This window comes from Mustelus asterias, chromosome 11, assembly GCF_964213995.1.
Source record: "Mustelus asterias chromosome 11, sMusAst1.hap1.1, whole genome shotgun sequence".
Classification (NCBI taxonomy): Eukaryota; Metazoa; Chordata; class Chondrichthyes; order Carcharhiniformes; family Triakidae; genus Mustelus; species Mustelus asterias.
In genome coordinates this window covers 32,817,520-32,841,244 of record NC_135811.1, presented here as the reverse complement: position 1 = coordinate 32,841,244, position 23,725 = coordinate 32,817,520, and the positions used below count along the sequence as shown (strand labels likewise).

General features: G+C 42.3%; 1 protein-coding gene across 1 annotated transcript in view; it reads right to left on the bottom strand.

Moving 5' to 3' along the window:
* The window catches only part of lhpp (phospholysine phosphohistidine inorganic pyrophosphate phosphatase), a 150,324-nt gene that overhangs the window by 72,032 nt on the left and 54,567 nt on the right, over positions 1–23,725 (bottom strand). Inside the window, exon 5 of the mRNA XM_078223404.1 lies at positions 16,445–16,537. Coding sequence (XP_078079530.1) covers positions 16,445–16,537 — 93 coding nt within the window. The remainder of the gene's footprint in view (positions 1–16,444; positions 16,538–23,725) is intronic.

The window sequence follows — 23,725 nt, the reverse complement described above, 5'->3', positions numbered from 1 at the left end:
CCAGCTTGGGTCACCGTCTGTGTGGAAACCGGAGCACCCAGAGGAAACCCACACAGCCACGTTCTCCCCGTGTCTGAGTGGGTTTCTCCGGGTGCTCCGGTTTCTTCCCAAAGTCGGAAATACATGCTGGTTAGGTGCAATGGCCATGCTAAAAACTCCCTCCGTGTACCTGAACAGGCGCCAGAGTGTGGCAACTATTTTCACAGTAACTTCATTGCAGTGTTAATGTAAGCCGACTTGTGACACTAGTAAATAAACTTTACTTTATGTGACAATAATAAATCAAATCACATCAAATAGATTTTCGATGGGATTCTCCTGATTTCTGCCATAACTTGGGTGGAAACTCCAGTGAAATGGCGAAAACAACCACGTATGCTGTTTCTCTGCTGTTTCTCTGCAGTTTGAATTATCTGGTGGATTTTTCACGAGTAAATCAGGCCAACATTCAAATTGTCTTGAAGTGATTTCCATTGAAGAGACTGAACTGCAAATAAAGTAACCCATTAATTACCTACTCAAACTGGTTTCCCCTTTTTACCAATACTGCAATTAAGTTTATAAGCAGTGGCAATAGCATCTTAATTGTTAAAATCAAATATTTCAGCCCATGCATCAGATCAGGAGGGGGAGGACAGATGCATGCAGATGCTGTTTAAAATACAGCTGCATGTGAGCAGTGGTGCTTGCAGAAACAGACAGTGGCAGACGCATACAAAAATTGGGTTCTGGCCTCAGGGGAGTTCAGTGATTTACTATCAGTGAAGGGTAATAATCACTAAAGGCACTGCAATTATTCCCAAATCATTCAGGATTTAAAAAATCATTGGTGAGAAGATAGAGGTCGAAAGGTCTTATGTCAGGGGAAATAAAAAGCTCTGGTCATCAAAAGTAAGGTATAAAATACTTTTTTAGGCTGACAAGGTAGGTAGGAATATCTAAGAGGATGAACACCCGTGACAGACAGTGTGACCAGCCTATAATAAAAGCAGCAAATTGGAAAAGTAAATAGCAGCTTCTTGATTAATGGGGAAGTAGAACCGGTCACTTTAGAGTTAAGAATTAATGTTCTGTGACTGGTACGCTGGCTGTCAGGACTGAGTTAGCCATTCAGACCAAGTTTAGTCACATAGATGCGTACAACAAACCAACAAAGTCACATAAAATAAGCTGATCCACCCTCTGGATGTCTTTTGGAATTCTGTCAACTGCTAAAAAAACACTTAATAAATTTTGAATCAATTGCTTTTGAATAAAATAACACCGACAGATGAAAGATAACCGGTACAACTTGCTCATCCTCCAGGGGAATAAATGCTCCTAAGTAAAACCACAGTTTTTTTGTGTAGGTTACCGATGACTGTGAACTCCAGCAGTTGATTCAGAAGTCTGAAAAAATCTACTACTCGAGCCCATTGCAGCCATGAGTGAATTACGACAGTCTCCTGCACCCATGAGAGAGCACCCAGAACTCCTTGTCACCGATGAAATATTTGGCTTATTCTCTGTGTAGATGTCTCCTGAGGGATTTCCGACCACTTCAGGCCATATCTCAAACACTGTTGGGCATTAAATGATAATCCTGACATGCGATTTGTTGTCCTGATGTACAGATAAGCGTGAATTATCCCTCAGTAACGTGAAGGTCCGGTCTCAGCAGTATACTCAAACATTCCATGTCAAACAGAAGGCATAATTGCCAAAGTTACAGCATTTCCTTTAGCCTGTAAGACAGTTCACTAATAGAGGCAACAATGCTTCATCCTGCTTAAGCCTTTAATAAAGCTCTGTCAATTTATTGCTTTTTAACAGTGATATTCATCTACCTTCTGGGTAAACCGCTTGGTAAATAAGAGAGTGATCATATAAAAATAAAATTATAGTCATGTCATCTCATGAACTAAAATCAAACAAATTCTTCCCTAAATTTCTCCTAAAAATTCTTTGCCCCCCCACTCCCCCCACCTTTGCATCTAAAGAAAGAGGGGGCAGCGGGCTGCCTGCAACTAAACCTCAGTCAATGGCTGGAATTTTACCGTCCTGCCCGCCATGGGAATCAGCGCGGGCGGGGGCGGACAACAGAAAGATCCATTGACCTCAGGCGGGATTTTACGGTTTGGGGACAAGCAAGGCCGTAAAGTCCCACCCAATATCTCAGTTCACACGGGAAAGGTACAAAATCACATATGGCCACAAAATAATGACGAGCACCCCTGAATTTTTAAAATTTGTTCACGGGTTGTGGGTGTCGGTGGCTCGGCCAACATTTATCGCCCATCCCCAATTGCCCCCGAGAAGGTCGCGGTGAACTGCTTTCTTGAGCCGTTACAGTCCTTGAGGTGTAGATACACCCACAGTGCTGTTAGGGAAGGAGTTCCAGGATTTTGACAGTGAAGGAACGGTGATGTATATATTCCATGTTATTCCATAATCCCATGTAATCTTTGCCACCAATAAATTAGTAATTTCAATTACTAAGTTAGAATTGCAGAACGAGATTCCCAAGTAAGGGAAAAATCACAGAATCTCATTTAGCAGAAAAGTTTGATTAATGTAATCAGCATTACACACTCCAAATTAAAACATAGGGTGGACATTTCCGGGCTCGCTCGCCCAAAAACCAGAAAATGCTGCCTCAGGTCAATGGACCTTTCCATGGTCCCCCCCTCGCCTGCTCCGATTGCCGTGCCACAGCCCAAGGAGCCCATGTTAGTGTTTCTGTTCTACCGAGTCTCTCCCCCCCCATCCCCAACATAGAAACTAGAAGCAGGAGTAGGCCATTTGGCCCTTCGAGCCTGCTCTGCCATTCATTTTGATCATGGCTGGTCATCAAATTCAATATCCTGATCCTCCTTCCTCCCCATATCCCTTGATCTCTTTAGCTCCAAGAGCTATCGCTAATTTCTTCTTGAAATCAGGCAACGTTTTGGCCTCAACTACATTTGGTGGTAGTGAATTCCACACATTCACCACCCTCTGGGTGAAGAAATTTCTCCTCACCTCAGTTCTAAAAGGTCCTCAAACTATGACCCCTAGTTCTGGACTCTCCCACATTGGGAACATTCTTTTTTAATTTACCCTGTCTAACCCTGTGAGAATTTTATAAGTTTCTATGAGATCCCCTCTCACTCTTCTGAACTCCAGTGAATTTAATCCTAACCGACTTAGTCTCCCCTCATATGACAGACTTGCCATCCCAGGAATCAGACTGTACTCCCTCTATAGCAAGGACATCCTTCCTCAGATGAGGATCTTTCTACATCTAAACCCATCAACATAACCTTCTAAATTCTTCCTCCCTCATATGCTTATCTAGTTTCCTCTGGTTAGTTTATTCAGTTAATGCATTCATCAAGTTAAATGCATTAATGTAACTTGCCTCAAACTCTCCTTGTGGTAACGAGTTCCACATTTTAACCATTCTCCAAGTAAGAAGTTTCTTCTGAATTTCTTATTGGATTTGTTGGTGAATACTTTACATCTGTGGCCACTAGTTTTTGTTTCACCCACAAGTGGAATTAACACTACCATATCCATCCTGTCAAACCCTTTAAAGATCTCTATCAGATCACCTTTCAACCTTTTCTTTCTTAGACAAAAGGGCCCCAAGCCTAATCAATCTATCCTGATGGATATAACCTCTCATTACTGTTATTTTTTTGTCAATCTGGATCGAGTTGTCCGGCTCATGAATAATCTGCTTCTTATCAGGTAGTCCCTTCAAGTTGAGGATGACTTGCTTCCACACTAAAAATGAGTTCTTAGTGACTGAGGAGTTTAATGTGGGACCTTCATTTTCTGTCACAGATGGGGGAGAGAGAGCGGGTGGGGTGCCCGGGTTTCCACATGACGTTGCTGTCAATGCTTGGCTTCAGCTTGCTCTTGGCAACAAGTATTACAGTAATTTGGAACGGTTGATGGTCCTTCTTCCATCCAGTTGGAAAATTAAACTTTCCGTCTTGTACAAACCCCACAAGTCTGGAAATGTAAGGTTCTGAGCACACTTCCTATCACTTTGTGCCATAGATGGTCTACCACCTTTAGCATAATCTACTGGTGCATCATCATCGGCTTAGTATACTGGTGCGTCACAAAATCTCACTGGAAATATGCAAAAATGACCACTAAAATAGACTACTCAAATAGCACAATAATCTATTAAAATACAAATGCGCTGAGGTGGTGTTTTCCTCACCAATGAAGCTCTGAAATGTTTAGGAATATCAAACTGAATTTCTTTTAATTAGAACACCTCAAAATATGACCATACTAATAAACAACGTTTTTAGTCAACTTCATCACTCAGCCAGTTAAAATTAAAGGAACTCTGAGTAATTAAGTGTGTATTTGCAATAAATAAAATCTGGTGATACAATGAAGGACTTGCTCACTTTCCACTCATTGACGTATTCTAGCATTTGCACATTAACAACACATGGAATGGACAAAGTTTTTCCTGGAACAAAGAATAACATTGTAGGGCTGCAACCTCTTGGACCCCAGGCAAAAGTAACTTTGACTGTAATCAGTAGTTTCTCAAAACCAGATGTGGTCCTCGATGACCTTGTGCATTTTCATCATCCTATAGATTAAGTGTATCCACTGCTTAATTTAACGAGCTCACTCCATTCATTTGAAGTAATTCCCTGGTGTCCCTTTATCAATATTACATTATTCACCGGCAGTAATTTTCAGACTACTTACTGTTGAAATGTAATCATGTAATTAAAGTATGGCAAGTTTCTACAATTTCTTTTGAATACACCTACAGTCAAAACCAGGCTGCAGACACATGCTGAAAGCAGAGAGTTACAGCAAAGAAAGATAACACTAAAAACAAAATCACTGAACAGTATGGAAAAACAACAGGTATAACTGGAATGTACTACCAGCTTCTCATTGCACGAGAGAATTTGCACCAAGCTACACCGATAACAATCATCCCCCCCCCCCCCCCCCGCCCCCCCACCCTTTTCCCACAATCTAAACCAATAACAAATAAATGGCTTCCTAACAAATAGGCAAATGCAGAGAAGATTTCACCCAGATTGAGCTTGTTCATTCTTACATGTAACTGGAAACCACAAATTCTGGTGTTGCTGCGAAATTAAGGAGTGGTTGTGCTTTCGGATCCTGAAGCGGTCATTCCAACCAAGTTGCAAAATGCACACTATTAACCAATAAGAAACTGAACTTCACCAATGAGTAAAGGTAACGCAGAAAAACTAGTTATGGAGCACTTACGAGAAGCTAACTCAGTCTTGCATAAGCCTGGCCAGTATTTTCAGTGTATTATTAATTTCAATTGCATCCCAAAATTATATACGCGAGGGCCTTTCAACCAATCTAATGTATGATTTCCGCACAGTACTTAATTGCCCCTTAAGTACCCCAGAAATTCTGTCTCCAATACTTGATGCTTTCCTCCAGGCAATCACTCTTTGCATGACAAAGTGCTTCCTCACATCAATCCAAAACTTGCTTTTACCAGTTTGTACCTATGTACCTTCCTTCCAATGATGGTTTAACATTAAATAGTGCTCTGGATTAATAAATTCTCCCAACTGTTTCTTTGTTCAACAGCAATTCACCATTTGCAATTGTCTCCCATTTGTGCTGCACACAAACTGATGGTTTTCATCCAATTTGCTTTTATTAATTCTTTTCATGGGATGTGGGTATCACTGGCGAGGCCACAATTGATCGCCCATTCCTCATTACCCTCAAGAAGGTGGTGGTGAGCCATCTTCTTGAACTGCTGGAGCCAACCTGGCGTAGAAACACCCACACTGCTGTTAGGAAGGGAATTGCAAGATTTTAAACCAGCGAAGGAACGGCGATATAATTCCAAGTCAGGACGGTGTGTGGCTTGGAGGGGAACTTCCTGGTGGTGGAGGGAGTGAATGTTTAAGGTGATGGATGATCAAACAGGTTGCTTTGTCCTGGGTGGTGTCATTCTTCGAATGATGTTGGAGCTGCACTCATCCAGGCAAGTAGAGAGTATGCCCTCACACTCCCAACTTGTGCCTTGCAGATGGTGGACAGGCTTTGGGGAGTCAGGAGGGGAATTACTTGCTGCAGAACTCACAACCTCAGTTCGATTCACTTCTAGGTCATAATGTCGATGGAGGCGTGATTGAGGGTCACTTGCTATTCTGCCAGACACACCAGTGAGAAAAACAGTGGTTTATATCATCTCGCATTGAAAGGGATCACCTTATACTTTCAGCATATAAAAGATTTATAAATACATTAACAATTCTGTAAAGAATTGTTACCCAAAGCATATTTTTAAATGGTAATAACTATGACTCTAGCAGTGGGAGGAGCAGCACAACATGCAAGCACTGTCGAAAATTCAGTTATCTGCTCTTTCAAAAGGAGAAGATTATGCATTATTCCAAGCCCTCAGGCAAAAGACTGTTCCCCTTTATGTTGTGTGCAACAAGACTGCATTCATATCAGAACACAGAGCTAATACTTATTCAGAAACATTCAGCGGCAGATATTACTGATGACAACTTTATTGATTGAAGCAGGTTCAAACACAAAGCACCTCTTCATATTTATGAAACTTAAAAAAATGTATTCCATTATTAACAGGGTATTTGAAGGCAATAAAAACAGATTAAGTTTTAAGGGGATGTACTCAAGTGAACGTGGTGATTCTGATGCGCTATTACAGACGTCCACTTACAAACGGCACTTACAGAGGAGCTATCAGGATCAGATTAGTAACAGCTCCACTCACAATCAAACATCGGTTGATAAAAAAATGTTTACACTACTGAATAATTTATCTATCGGATTTCTTCTCCTCGTGCTGTGACAGGTTTCGCCACCCGCCAACTCCCTCCCTGGCAATTAGACCATCCAATACACCTACAACAGCAGCTCCGCATGTGAAAGGCACTTCTTTATACAGATGTCAGGTAAGGAAAAAAAAAATCACAAAAATAAAAGCAAATAAGTTTTATTTAGAAAAAAGGCACAGAAGCTGCAGGTTTTCTCTTACGATTGGCAAATCTTCAAAGCCGTCAGGGGTGGTGGTTGTTCGAATTACTGGATCAGCATGGAATAGTAGGAACAGAAATTTACAGCATGGAAGAAGGCCCTTCGGCCCATTGTGTCCATGCCGGCCAACAAGCAGCCACCCAGTCCAATCCCCCTTTCCAGAGATTCCAAATGGTGTGGCTTTAAAGACAATTCCCAATGCCACTCCCCCCCGCCCCCCGCGCCATCCAGAGACTCAAGGACCACCAGTCAACCAGGGTGCCATGAGCCTCCGGCGCCAAGAACCAGTGCTCTCAGATGGCACACCATTCACTCTCACTCGGAGCTTGCTGAGCCCTGGGAATGTTCCTGCACCCCTACATTCTCTTATATCAGGCAAAACACTGACCATCGACCCGTACAACCGAGAACTAAAACATACAGATGCTTGCAGATGCCTTGCCATAGGTAAACTAAAGATAATGTAAAATAACTCAAAGAATTAATGCAAATATTGTTCATTCGACAAGAGAAACAAAACACCACCTCCGCCAACTGATTGAACGTAAAGCTCCATCAATAATGTGCTTCAGATAGCCACAGAGATGTGTGATATCTAATCTGGTCTGAGGGAGCCAGGGAAAAAAAACTGTGCTTATGTAGCAGCATGCTGTGAAATTTAATTTCCAACCAGCACGGCCAGGTTTGACATTCAATAACAACATCGGAGCTTATCTTCTCCTGATCTATTTCTAATTGGGAAGTAGACTTGGCATTCACCCAGGACAGCACTGGAAAATGTGGTGTGAACTTCTGTGTTCGAATTCACTGCCAAGCATTCTCACCAGAGCAGTCATTTTCAAATAGAAGGCAGCATTTTCCACCTGCACCTTTAACAGTGACTCCTTACCTGGTCTGGCCTACATATGATCCTGATCCACAGCAATGTGGTTGACTCTTAAATCCTTAGACAGGCAGGTATTCCATTTTGGATAGAAAATAGGAATAGCACCAAACAGAGCTTCCCGTTCACTCTCAATGTTCCAAAGGGGCTACAATAGTCTGGTCCGCTCCTCTGTCATCCCCAACACTCTCTCCTCTTCCTATTGCGCCCTTCCATGCAAATACCGGAGATGTCACACCTGCCCTTTTGCCTCCATTCTTCTCACTGCCTGGAGCCCAAACACAATTGCCATGTGTAACAGAGACTTACTGTACTCCCCTCAATCTCATACACTGCATTCATGGCTCACACTATACTCTTCTCTACAATGGGGAATTCAGGCACAGACTGGGTGACTGCTTTGCAGAATGCTTCTGTTCATTCCGATAGCGTGATCAGTTGCCTGTCATTTCAAATCTCCACCTTTCACACATTACAAGAACGTTCTCCTCTTGGCCTCCTGCAATCATCAAATCCCTACAGTTCAGAAGGAGGCCATTTAGCCCATCAATTCTGCACCAATTCTCTGACAGAGTAACTTACCCAGCCCCTCTCCCCCGCCCTATCCTGGTAACCCCATACATTTACCATGGCTAATCCATCTAAGGGTCAATTTAACATGGCCAATCCACCTAACCTGCACATCTTTGGGCTGTGGGAGGAAACCAGAGCACCCAGAGGAAGCCCATGCAGACACAGGGAGAATGTGCAATCTCCGCACACAGTCACTCAAAGCTAGAATTGAACCCGGGTCCCTGATGCTGTGAGGCAGCGGTACTAACCACTGTGCCACCGTGCTGGCCCAATGGTTCAATGAAGGTCAACACAGGCTCAAAGAACAGCACCTCATCTTTCAGCTGGGCACTTGGCAACCTTCTGGACTCCGGAGTGAGTTCATTAATTTTAGATTGTACTCTGCTCGAATGTTATTTCCTTTATCTTTGCTGGTTAGTTTTTTAAAATCTTGTTTCTTTCTATTTTCCTTGCGTTCAGACAGCAGCTATTCAGAATGTTGCCATTCACACTTCCTCAAGACAGATCTTTTACCATTACCACTGTCTTGCACCGTGAATCCTTTTTTTGTCATTTAATCTCTCTTACCCTGCACCCCACCACAAACCTTCCCTTTTATTCTTTTTCACCCTCTGCCTTTTCACTTACTTAGTACTCTAATGGATTTTTAAATATTTGTTCAAGGGATGTGGAGGTTGCTGGCTGGCCAGCATTTATTGCCCATTCCTAGTTGCCCTTTTTCAGAGGGCAGTTGAGAGTCAACCACATTGCTGTGGCACTGGAGTCCCATGACCAGGTAAAGACAGCAGATTTCCTTCCCTAAAGGACATTTGTGACACAGATGGATTTTTCTGACAATCGATAATGGTTTCATGGTCATCAGTAGATTCTTAATTCCAGATTTATTTTATTGAATTCAAATTCCACTATCTGTCATGGCGGGATTCGAACCTGGGTCCCCATAACATTAGCTGAGTTTCTGGATTAATAGTCTAGCGATAATACCACTAGCCCACACCTCGAACAGAGTGGTTTGCTCAGAACATCCTCCATAATGTAGCCCGGCATATTGTAACTCTGAACAGGGCAAAGTAAAGACAGATCTCATGCACAAATCTGACCATTCACCTGGTTCCGTAGGAGCAGTTGCCCCACTACACCATCCTTCCCAAACCAGGTGATCAGTCCTATTTAGAGTGACGATAGTGTCGTGCTACATTATGGAGGATGTTCTCCATGGTGGAGAGGAATCTCTTCCTTCACTTGGACTGAGCAGTGGTTGCTCCCATTGGTTGTTTCTCTGCTTGTTCTCTGTCCTTTGTTGGGACAGGTAAAGGGTGGGGTGAAGACATTCTCTGCCCAAAGCATTCTGGTCATTGGAATGTTTGTTCAGTTTAAGGTATTGTGATCCTTGACCAGACCCCTCAGTTGTTGACAAGGTCCTGGTAGGGACCAATAACATTTTGCCTAAAGTAGACGCTGTTCGAAATTCAAGACACTTGTTCAGTGACTAAAACCACAACATTTTGTGGGTTTTGAACAAACAGAAATAAACTTTATTATACAGGGTTAGAAAGATAAGACAATTTACAATATCTGTGCAGCATAACCCCATGGGGTTTAAGAGCCATGGGGTTATGCTGCAACTATACAGGACCTTGGTGAGACCACATTTGGAATATTGTGTGCAGTTCTGGTCACCTCACTATAAGAAGGATGTGGAAGCGCTGGAAAGAGTGCAGAGGAGATTTACCAGGATGCTGCCTGGTTTGGAGGGTAGGTCTTATGAGGAAAGGTTGAGGGAGCTAGGGCTGTTCTCTCTGGAGCGGAGGAGGCTGAGGGGAGACTTAATAGAGGTTTATAAAATGATGAAGGGGATAGATAGAGTGAACGTTCAAAGACTATTTCCTCGGGTGGATGGAGCTATTACAAGGGGGCATAACTATAGGGTTCGTGGTGGGAGATATAGGAAGGATATCAGAGGTAGGTTCTTTACGCAGAGAGTGGTTGGGGTGTGGAATGGACTGCCTGCAGTGCAGTGATAGTGGAGTCAGACACTTTAGGAACATTTAAGCGGTTATTGGATAGGCACATGGAGCACACCAGGATGATAGGGTGTGGAATAGCTTGATCTTGGTTTCAGATAAAGCTCGGCACAACACCGTGGGCCGAAGGGCCTGTTCTGTGCTGTACTGTTCTACGTTCTATGTTCTATCTTATACTCTAACCTTCAGGGTTAATATGAAGTATATGTGGATTAACAGACAAACTGTGGTCAAGCACAAAACATTGTGCAATTAATGCTAAGTGTGACTGAAGCAGATTCCATTAATTTCTCAACAACCCACCCAGATGTCAGCAACACCGAGTCAACCAATCTCACTGAAACTCTGTCTCTCTCACCAGTGGGTGCAGCCCACTCCCGGTCTGTGCATACACGGAAACTCCAGACTTGGAGTCCCTGGCATCTGCTCTCCAACTCCAACAGAAGGCGACTTTCAAAACAAGTGTCACCTAGTGTCAGTGCTAGGCATTCAGGTTAAGCATAGAATGGATCAGATAGATTAAAAAATCTACTGTTTCCAGTATCTGCAGTCACCCGAATTCTTTCAATATTAGCATTGCAAATTTATCTTTACTACATGCAGTAACATGTAAACAGGGGAAACAAGTTAACGAAGACTAAGCTCAGTTACCTACATTCAATCTACAAAATAGTAAATTACTTAACATTCAGATGTTTCCTTCAAGTGCTTATAATAGGAGCAGGATTAGGCCATTCAACCCTTTGAGTCTTCTCTGCCATCCAATGAGACCATGGTGAGTTGCTGTCAACACCATTCTCCCGCACTATCTCCATTTCCCTTGATGTTTCTAACGTGTAGAAATTTATATTTATTTATATTGCATATCTTTTCTATTCCTTTAGCCACCAGTTCATACTTGCCTTTTTCTTAAGTACATACTATTTTCTGCAAATGGCATCATTTCATAAACTTGCATAATAATGATATGAGGCCAATCAATTTGCTAATTACGACCAACAGAATAATCATCCCATTCTACTGGGACACTTGGCCCTCAGTATTGCGAGCAGAATGTCCAGTAGAACACCGTTCCATTGATTCATGCAAACGTTTTAAAGGTTCAGATTCCACCCTCCAAAATGCTCAACAGGTTTGAGGCAAATGCCAATACTAAGGGCGGGGTTTTCTGGCCACGCTCGCCCCAAGACTGGAAAATCCCACCCGAGGTTAACGGACCATTGCATGCTCCGTGTCCCGCCTACTACAATTCCCGTGGCGGGTGGCACGTGAAAATTCCACCCTAGACGTCACATTAATTCATTTTTTTTGAAAGAATCATTAAACAAGGCTGAGGCATTAAAATCAAAGCAATTGCTTTATGTGAGCCCACATTTTATGAAAGGCTCAACAAACATCCAAACAATTAAACAAACAAAGAATCATTTTGAATACACAAATCAACAAATTACATGAGGTTTTATTCTCAGAATTTCTTGCTTGTATGAAAACCCACTATTCTCTTATTAATTTATTCGGAGCAGGGATTAGTTCAAGAAGTATTTGTGTTCTTCCCTCCAACATTCCTTTTAAATCCATGTTGCAGTCTTCCATTATTTTTAATGTCACTTTTTGACTTGCTGAGAGTCCAAAAGTAGGAATCATTAATATAAGGTACTCACTAATAAATCCAACATGAAATTCAGGAGAACATTCTTTACACAAGTGGAAATGTGAAACTGATTATCATATGGACCTCCTCTGGAGGTCCCCAGTATCACAGATATCAGTCTTCAGCCAATTCAATTCAATCCACATTATATCAAAAATAGGCTGAAAACACTGGATACTGCAAAGGCTATAGGCCCTGACAGTGTCCTGGCAATAGTATTAAGGCTTGTGCTCCAAAACATGCCGTGCCCCTAGCCAAGCTGCTCCAGTATAGCTCAACACTGACATCTACCCAACTATGTGGAAAGTTGCCCAGGTATGTTCTACACAAAAAAGCAGGACAAATCCAATCCGGCCAATTACCGCCCCATCAGCATATTCTTGATCATCAGGAAAGGGATGGAAATTGTCACCTGCTCACCAAAGCTCAGTTTGGGTTTTGCCAGGGTCATTCAGATCCTGACTTCATTACAGCCTTGTTTTAAGCATGGACAATAGAGCAGAACTCCAAATGTCAGGTGAGACTGACTGCCCTTGACATCAAGGCAGCATTTGACCAAGTATGGCATCAAGGAGACCTAGCAAAACTGGAGTCAATGGGAATCAGGGAGAAAACCCTCCACTGGCTGGAGGAAGATGGTTGGAGGTCAATCATCTCCACTCCAGGACATCAGTGCAGGAGTTCCTCCGGGTAATGTTCTAGGCCCAACCATCTTAAGCTGCTTCATCAATGATCTTCCTTCCATCATAAGATCAGAAGTGGAGATGTTCATTGATATTTGCACAGCATCAGCATCACTCGTGATTTCTCAGATACTGAAGCAGTCCATGCTCAAATGCAGCAAGACCTGGACAATATCCAGGCTCAGGCTGACATGGCAAGTAACATGCATGCCACACAAATGACTGTCTCCAACAAGACAGGATATAGCCATTGACCCTTAAGATTCAATGGCATTACCATCGTTGAATCCCTCACCATCAATGGGGATTACCATTGACCAGAAACTGAACTGGACTAGCCATATAAATACTGTGGCCACAAGAGCAGGAAAGAAGCTAAAGACTCAGAAAATGTCCTGAGGATTCCCTCAGGGATCCCACCCACTTTGATCAAGGTGCAATTTTACGGTGGGGTGGACAGGGCTTCAGATGGGAAGCCCCCCCACACCCCAATTAAGATCCTTAAATGGACACTTCAGGGCCTTTTACCACCCAGCCTCAACTTTTAGGCTGGTGGACGCCCATCAATGAGGGTGGGAAACTGAACAAATGTACGCCCTAATTATGATTTCCCAAAATTTCCTCAATTCTGGAATGGCTCTGGCAGATTAGAAGTTAACATTTGACAATTTTACGCGAGTTTTCTGAAGATGAAGCTGGGAGGGTAGATAAAGGATAGATGTAGTACACCTAGATTTCAAAAAAGCATTCAATAAGGTGCAACACGAAAGGTTAATAGGCAAAATAAGGAGTCATGAACTTGGAGATAATATATTAGTAAGGATAGAGGATTTGTGAACAGACTAAAGCATAAATGAAGCATTTTCAAGTTGGCAGGCTATAACTCGTGCAGTGCATGAAGAATCAGTGCTGGGTCCTCAGCTTTTTACAACTGAATGCGGGGCAGGCTTGAAGGGCCTGGTGGCCTACTCCTGTTTCTATTTCTTGTGTTGTACCACATCACTGACTGTGATACAGATCACCCCCTGCTATGCATTAGGGTGAAGAAGCAACATTTGAAGCTTTTTTATTCAAAGCAGAAATGCTGTCCCCGTATCAACATCATCCAAACTACCAACCCAGATAAAAATCACCAGTTCCTCGACTCGACTGAACAGGCACTGAGTGCAGAAATGAATTAGAACATACATCAAGAAACAATCTACAATACCACACTCACAATATATGGGAAGCACGAGTTGCAAAAAACCACTGGCTGGTTCAAGGTTAACATCATTGTGATGGAAATTCTCATTGAAGGCAAGTGGTCTGCTCTCATTCATTACAAGAAAGACCTGAGCAGGAAGCCTCTGGATGCACTACAGTGACTCACAGTAAAGTTCAACAGACTAACAAGAAGTGCACCAGTGATATTGGTTACAATTGTCAGATTATGAGGACGTCTAGGATATGGGGACTAAAAAGGCAATGTGTGTTATATACTTAAAAGGGTTGCAGGTTGCTTTAAGAGCTGATCACATGATTTGATACTGATGTCATTAGGGTGTTTGCAGCGACTGCCATTTTACTTTCAGTTTTTCATTCTGTGCAGTGCAAAGAACAGCTCTTCAATAAACCTTGCTGTTACTTTGAATCCACAAGTGCAAACCATGTCTTTTCTTTCTGTTAAAACCCACAACCCCGAACATAGTTAGGACATTACAGAAAGCATATTGGCAGCTAATCGGGATTTTGTTTCATTGAGAACATTGAGCAAAGATCCTAAAAAAATTGTGAGTCATCACACTTCGAATATTAGAAGGCTGGGGAAAATCAACAACAGGGTTAAAGATTGAAGTGCTAGTACCAGGAAGACTTAAGTAAGAAAAAAGCTCCAAGTGGTTTTAAAAGTGGGGGTTTTACCCATCATAGTAGCGTGAGATTCCAGGCTATATCTGGTACATTTGAGAAGACTGGATACTTTGCTGTATGACTGAGGTCATTGAAATGAAATAAATTAAGTCAAAGGTCTCCAGTGTAAAAAGGGGGAGTACTGGGAAGACAGTATAAAAAATATATATTAAGCAGTCTAGAAGCCGCTAGTGCCTGCAAGAGAAATGGTGGGTCAATTAGGACCCATGGGGCCTTTTAATGAAGAAAATAAGTTATCGAGTTCCTACGCCAAATGTTTTCAGTACTTTGTACAAACGAATAAAATTACAAATGAGTCGCTTGTAACTGCTTTTCCTCAGTACAATAGGATGCAAAATCTTGAATTTGCTCCGGAAATTGGTTCATCCAACAAAGCTAAGAACTAAAATTTATGATGACAGAAGCAAAGTACTGCAGATGCTGGAATCTGAAACAAAAACAGAAAAATGCTGGAAAATCTCAGAAGTTCCTGACAACATCTGTTGGGAGAGAATAGAGCACATGATTTGAGTCAGAATGACCCTTCTTCAGAGCCGGGTCATCCTGACTCGAAACATTAGCTCTATTTTCTCTCCACAGGTGCCATCAGACCTGCTGAGATTTTTCAGCATTTTCTGTCAAAACTTATGACGACTTGACAACGATCCTTGGAAAGCGTTACTCTTCAAGGCCACTGATCAAGATTTGGTGAACACATTGTTAGCGATAATGGTTCACCATTCACTTCACAAAAGTTTGAGGATTATCTCAAAGTAAATGGTATTCAGCATATAAAATCTGCAGGGTGTCAACCAATGGATTAGCTGAACAATTTGTATAATTCTTGAAACATTCTTTAGAATCTTCAAAAATGCAAAGTTCATTAACATATCGTGTGAATAGCTTTTTGGCATCTTATAGAAACACGACTCATCCAACTACCCAAAGTTCACCTGCAATACTATTCTTAAAAAGAAAGCTGAGAAGTTTGTTTGATTTGTTATTAGCTCCAGAAACTTCAGAGATAACAGAGCATCAACAACAACCTCAAGTTGATACATGAGAAGGGAGAGCAAAACAAGGGGATCGAATGTTGGCATGTAATTATGCCATGAGTGAAAAATGGGTACCAGCCATAGTTTTAGCAAAGGCAGGTCCAATTTCTTAGACGATTCAAACTGAAGATGAATTAGTCCAATGCTGTTTGATTGTTATAATCTCAAAATGATTTCTCAGAATCATCTCCAGAAATGCCAACTTCTTTAGTTTCTTGTATTGTGAATACTACTGCGGAAGACTTAGTTGAATCTCAGTTGCCTGATATTTGTGTCTTTGCTACAATAATGAGTGAGAATGATATAGAATTCGATCCAAGAGAAGAAGTGTTCACTGAAGTTCCAAATCATACTTTCTAGGATCAAAGACAGCCCTTGAGCCTGGAATCTACAATTCCACAACATTGTAGATAACCAAAGAGTAATAGATGTCCTCTTGATTGCCTTCGTTATTGACTGTGTATAATGATTAATGATGCAGAGTACTGTGGATCCAATGTATAAAATTGTAGTATTTTGTTGTCATCAGAGGCTTTTCTGATGCTGGGTGGAATAAGGCCTTAAGTGGACATTTAGTGGGAATCCAGTCCATTCAATTTTACACACCCCCCCCCCCCCCCCCCCGGCCCTTACCACCTCCCCAACCAAACCAAAAAAAGACTAGCTCTTACCTGGTCTGGCTCCAAGCCCATATCAGATACAGCGGACAAGAAAAACATTTTTGCTGGCTTGCCTACGACCTCAGCTTCAATATCACAGGCATACTGGGAGGAGGAAATGACAATAGAATCAAATTCACGTCCACTTCTTGAGAGAAAAGGTATTGGAAACTTCAAGGCAGAATACAAATTTACATTAAAGACATTGAAGGATATTTAATAAATTCAAAGCATGGCAATATAGATGTGGATTATTTAAACACTTCTTTTGTCGAAGGTAATATGTGGCTGTGTTGATGATTCATTGTAGAAACATGTATTGCAATCTATTTTGATTCTTTTTTGTTAATGAGGAGGTTCTCTTTCCTCAGGTGAAACAATCACATTACAATGCACATTGGGTCACCGCATATTAACCATTTTTGGTCAGAAACATGATCAAAAAGTGTCATACCCATTTTAATCAGGATGAAGATAGTCCCAAGTTATCATTGGGTTGGATTTTCACCCAGTCGGGATGACTTGGGATCCCTTTAAAAATGGTGGGCAGATCCCAATTCCAGGATTTCTGAACCCATTCTCGTGGTTTCTGATTTTCAGGACTGCCTTTTAAGTGTGCAGACTGGATTGGGTTTCAAGCCCGCACCCTGCGCTCCTGATCTGACCAGCTCCACTGGTGGGATAGGCATACTCACCCTCCACAATTCCCATGGAGGCGGGTCAACTTTTCAAAGGGTCACCAACTCAGGGTTGTCATGAACCATAGACTACATGAGGGAATCTGTTGAAAGCTAAGTTCCAAAGGTCTTTCTCATACTCCCCAAGCCGACCTATGCCCCACCAATCCACTCCACCACCCCCTCCCTGCCCCCACCATGATCCCTCACATTCCCAATGACAATCTACGGCCCACATCCTCCCCCATGGCTTATCATATGCTCCCTTGCAAAAGTATGTCCCCACCAATTCCTATAGCCCAAAATCCCCCCCATCCCATGTGAAACTATGGTGCTCTATGCTCATTCACCCATTCTGCACTGCATTTAGCCAATGAATCCTACAGAGACAATAGGATATATAAAATAAGCTTTAAGAAAAAAACATGAATTGATAACTTCACACATTTAAAACATTCAACAGCCCAATAAAAGTCTCATTCATCCATATCTTTAAAGTATCAAAAACAGAAACTGCAAGCACAATAAGTACTGTGCAATTAACAGCATCGGAAACCCAGAGCTTTCAATGTTTTCCGTGTGGCTCAGAGGTTTCAACAGTCTAATGGATTTCTTGGCTGTCAGGCAAGCCTCATTATGTATTCTTGGCTGAGAGCCCAGACATCCATTCGAATACTGGAACACCAGAGCCCCAGAAAGAAAAATTTCATTTGATTGAAACTCTGGATCTCTGATACATGCTGTGAATTGCACAAAGTTTATTTACACAAGATGAAGTGGCTTCAACGCTTGTAATTTAAGCTCCTCATTCTTTAAAGGGTCTAGATGATTGACACTTTTATTGGGCTCTAGTAAAAAGGAGTTTTTTTTTAAAGTGGTAAGTTATCAATGAATGACTGTTTCTTTAAAGCTTTTTTTAAAAACACATTTTATTACTACTATAGGGTTCATTAGTTCCTTAGAGTGCATATTGGGTGAATGGGCATGGGAGGGCCACAGCTTGGCATGGGGTGGTCACGAGGGACCATAGGAAGTGGATGGGGAGCATAAGATTGCATGGATAAGGGATTTGGGAGTGTGTTGGGTTGAAGTTCTTTCTGTTTCTACTGCAAGTCCCACAGCACTGAGGTGGGCCCTTTAAATAGCCTGCTTCAGCACCCAGCAACCCCTACATCTTCCTCCAAACGTTCTCCCATGTTGGCTGGCCTGACTACAGCACTGCAACCCCATCCAATCCCCACCTCCCGAACATCGCCCCCTTCCTCCCCGCACAATGGAACGAAAATCCCATCCTTCCTGGCACTTTATCCGAAGCGTGCGAAGCGGATCAAGCCAGGAATTTTCCTGAATTCTGCTACCCAGCTGGACGATGAAAATCCTGCCCATTACGTCTCCTCTATCAAAGCAGTAAATGGGAGACTCCCAGTTTTTACCCCTTTTTATCCTCCCGTTCAATCCATTTGCAGATGTGCCTTTTCTTATCTCACTTTCATATTCATTCAATAACACAAATATTAATTAAAATAACACTTGACGTTGTTTCTGGCAAGACCATTAGTGTAATGTTTTCAGCCAACCATATAATTACATATGCATCCAGCAGAGGGAGCCTTATTCCAGGATCGATGCTATCATTAATTTGGCAAACTCTTGGCTAAGTCAGACGATGTACTTCTCCAGGTAGCATGTTTAATAATCAAGGGATGCTGAACAATGGTTCATGCTGTGCTTTTGCTACGGGGAAGGCAGGAAGCAGGCCCCCAGCCAGAATGTGGATCGAATCCAGCATTGTTGGTGTTATTCTGAACCACCTGCTGAACATCTCCCCCTCCCCCCCATGTCAATGTACCTCTGTGTAAGGGCGCGTGCCAATCTTGTGAATGGCCTCCTCTTGGGAAGTAAGGAAGGGCAGGTGACAGAAGTGTTAGTGAGTGTTAATGAGGGATCACTTTGGGACCAGTTAGTGAGGGATCACTTTGTGACCAGTGACCATAATTCTATTAGTTTTAAGATAGCTATGGAGAATGATAGGCCTGTCCCAAAAGTTAATATTCTAAACTGGGGCAAGGCCAATTTTGATGGTATCAGGCAGGAACTTTCAAAAGTTAATTGGGGGAGTCTGTGGGAAGGAAAAGGGATGTCTGGTCAGTGGCATGCTTTCAAAAGTGTGTTAACCAGGGTTCAGGGTAAACACATTCCTCTTAGAGTGAAGGACAAGGCTGGCAGAAGTCGGGAACCCTGGATGACTCGGGATATTGAGCCCCTGGTCAAGAAGAAGAAAGAGGCACATGACATGCATAGGCAACTGGGATCAAGTGAATCTCTTGAAGAATATAGGGGGTGTAGGAGTAGAGTTAAGAGAGAAATCAGGAGGGCAAAACGGGGACATGAAATTGTTTTGGCAGATAAGGCAAAGGAGAATCCAAAGAGCTTCTACAAATACATAAAGGCCAAAAGAGTAACAAGGGAGAGAGTAGGACCTGTTAAGGATCAACAAGGTCATCTATGTGCGGATCCACAAGAGATGGGTGAGATCCTAAATGAATATTTCTCATCAGCGTTTACTGTTGAGAAAAGCATGGATGTTAGGGAACTTGGGGAATTAAATAATGATGTCTTGAGGAGTGCACATATTACAGAGGAGGAGGTGCTGGAAGTCTTAAAGCGCATCAAGGTACATAAATCCCCGGGACCTGATGAGGTATATCCCAGGACATTGTGGGAGGCTAGGGAGGAAATTGCGGGTCCCCTAGCCAAGATATTTGAATCATCGATAGTCACGGGTGAGGTGCCTCAAGATTGGAGTGTGGCAAATGTTGTGCCTTTGTTTAAAAAGGGCTGCAGGAAAAAGCCTGGGAACTACAGGCCAGTTAGCCTCACATCTGTGGTGGGTAAATTGTTGGAAGGTATTTTGAGAGACAGGATCTACCGGCATTTAGAGATGCAAGGACTGATTAGGGACAGTCAGCATGGCTTTGTGAGTGGAAAATCATGTCTCACAAATTTGATTGAGTTTTTTGAAGGGGTAACCAAGAAGGTAGATGAGGGCAGTGCAGTTGATGCTGTCTACATGGACTTTAGCAAGGCCTTTGACAAGGTACCGCATAGTAGGTTGTTGCATAAAGTTAAATCTCACGGGATCCAGGGCGAGGTATCTAAATGAATACAAAATTGGCTTCTTGACAGAAGCCAGAGGGTGGTTGCAGAGAGTTGTTTTTCAAACTGGAGGCCTGTGACCAGCGGTGTACTCCAGGGATCAGTGCTGGGCCCACTGTTATTTGTCATTTATATTAATGATTTGGATGAGAATATAGGAAGCATGGTTAGTAAGTTTGCAGCTGACACCAAGATTGGTGGCATGGTGGACAGTGAGGAAGGTTATCTCCAATTGCAGCGGGATCTTGATCAATTGGGCCAGTGGGCTGACGAATGGCAGATGCAGTTTAATTTAGACAAATGCGAGGTGATGCATTTTGGTAGATTGAACCAGGGCAGGACTTACTCAGTTAATGGTAGGGCATTGGGGAGAGTTACAGAACAAAGAGATCTAGGGGTACATGTTCATAGCTCCTTGAAAGTGGAGTCACAGGTGGACAGAGTGGTGAAGAAGGCATTCGGCATGCTTGGTTTCATCAGTCAGAACATTGAATACAGGAGCTGGAATGTCTTGTTGAAGTTGTACAAGACATTGGTAAGGCCACACTTGGAATACTGTGTGCAATTCTGGTCACCCTATTATAGAAAGGATATTATTAAACTAGAAAGAGTGCAGAAAAGATTTACTAGGATGCTACCGGGACTTGATGGTTTGAGTTATAAGGAGAGGCTGAATAGACTGGGACTTTTTTCTCTGGAGCATAGGAGGCTGAGGGGTGATCTTATGGAGGTCTAAAATAATGAGGGGCATAGACAAGGTAGATAGTCAATATCTTTTCCCAAAGGTGGGGGAGTCTAAAACTAGAGGGTATAGGTTTAAGGTGAGAGGGGAGAGATACAAAAGTGTCCAGAGGGGCAATTTTTTCACACAGAGGGTGGTGAGTGTCTGGAATAAGCTGCCAGAGGTAGTAGTGGAGGCGGGTACAATTTTATCTTTTAAAAAGCATTTAGGTAGTTACATGGATACGATGGGTATAGAGGGATATGGGCCAAATGCGGGCAATTGGGATTAGCTTCGGGGTTAAAAAAAAAATAAGGGCGGCATGGACAAGTTGGGCCGAAGGGCCTGTTTCCATGCTGTAAACCTCGATGACTCTATGTGTTTTTTGAAACCTGACTGTAAATGCACACCACACAATCCTATGTTGCTGAATTTACTGGACAATGGAAACATATGGTATCGCACAAAAGTAATTCAGTTCATCATGTCAGTTACCACTTTAAAAGCACAGTATTGGCTTGGACCCATATTGCTGTTTTTGTCCATGGCCCTCTCAGTCCCTCATCTGTAAGCACCTTTTAAAATTATTGATGGAATTGAGCTACCACCCCCTGGAGTACAACACTCCAGCTTCTGTCAATTCAGTGATTAGAATTCTCCTCCTGTCCTCCTTAGATTTCAAATCCATGATCTCTGGTTACTGACCCACTTATAATAAAGATTTTCCTCTATTTACTCTATCAAAACCTCTCACCATCATGAAAACCCCTATTAGGTCACCTCTTAACCTTTGCTGTTCCAAGAGGCACAGTGCAACAAGGTCTCCTCCCACATCGTATGGATGAATAAGATAACCCCATTTGTCTGTTTTTGATATTATTTACGATTTCCCTTCTTATTTGGCCTCATCCAGTACTTCTTCATTAGCTCTTTTCTCCCCCAGCTTATCCTTAGGATCCTTCTGAAGCACCACATTTCAGGGCTGTTGATTTTCTTTTCCTCATCTTTCCCAATGTTCTGAGCTTCAAATCCATAATTCACTATTGACCAGACGTAACATTTTACTACATAGATTCTCATTTCAAGACTCAAGCTGATGGAATGGAATGTTGCTTAATTTTTAAGACAAATCTTGTTTTTTTGGATTTTAGCACATTTCAGATGTTACTGTGCTTCCTCGAGCGTTGAATTTACTGACGTGTTTCCATTTACAACGAAGCTGCGAATTCAAAAGTCCTTTTTCTTTGTCATCACCATAGTGTATGTTTCCTTGCAGTTGAATGCAGACCTGTATCTACCACTTTCCTTTATTGATTAATTTTGCAAGTCTTCATCATTGTTTGTGTTAAGTGCAGCGTGGTCAGTGTAGCAGATATTGCTGTTGGTGATGCTCCCTCCAACCATCCGTCCCCTCAATTCCCCAGAGAGTTGATGCACGGTAGAGGGAGAATCAGTCCAGTGAGAAAACGCAGCCTTGTCTAACCCCTCTTTCCAATCACTGAGTTCTCATTGCTTGATTGCCACAACTTGATCCAGTCAATATTCCAGATGAATTGAAGATCTTTTCCGCTGATGTCTTCCAGCACGTTCATGGGATGACTGTGTTGGACTTAATCAAATGCTTTACTATAATCAATAAAGCATAGGTAGAGGTTGTTTTGCATTTCAATGGCTCTTTCTATTTAAAAAAATAAATTGCATTTTGTGTCCCTTTATCTTCTACAAAGCCACACTGAGAGTTCGAAATCTCCTATTTAATTTTCTCTTGAACGCTAGACATTAAGATTCTGAGGATGATCTTTACTACATGACTGATTAAGCTGATTGTTTAATGTATCTCGTATTCTACTGTGCCTGGTTTCTTTGGCAAAGCAATAAAAACAGATTTAGTTAGATCTTCGGGGATAATGGCAGTGTTGTGGATCAAGTTGCTGATAATTGTCATTTTTTTCAATTCCTAGCTCTTCTGCTGTTCAATAATCTCTTTTGTTTTGTTCATCTGGTCCTAGTGCCTTCCCAATTCTTTATCTTCCTCAGCACAAGTCCCACTTCTTCTCACAAAGTTCCTGGGCCTGTGTCTTTATTTTTAATTTTAGGTCGAGGTTCTCGATTGTGCCGTCGCTGAGCAATTCTATGAATTCACTCCATAGAGTCATAGAGATATATCGCACGAAAACAGGCCCTTCGGCCCAACTCGCCCATGCCGACCAGGTTTCCTAAACTGAACTAGTCCCATTTTCCTGCATCTTTTCCTGATTTTGTCCTTTTCCATTACAATTGAACCAAATGCAAGGTTTAATACTTTACCATGTCCTCTGCCTTATCTTGAGGATTTCCCTTTGGATTCTCAGTCAACCTAAAAGCAAACTGCCATCTTAGTTCCTGACTGTGCTGAGAATGACACTGGAAACCAATTTAAGATGATCAGTTGCACTCACTTGCTAGAAGCCACATACATTCAGACACAGGGTCCTGTCCTTTGCAGACAGAAGGAACATGTCCACACTTTGCAGCGTTTCACCCAACAAAAGCTTAGGGAATAGTCATTCCCTGGTTCATTTCCCATGACAACATCGTGACCAGAGACAAGCTGCCCAGTCTGAATTTGAACACAGCTGGACAGTGAACTGCTCCATGCTGTATTCTCCATGGCAACGCCTCCACCAATCAGAGTAGGCTTGCCAACCAGTCAGCACTCTCCTCTCATACAGTTTACATTGTGGCTCCCCTGCTGCTATT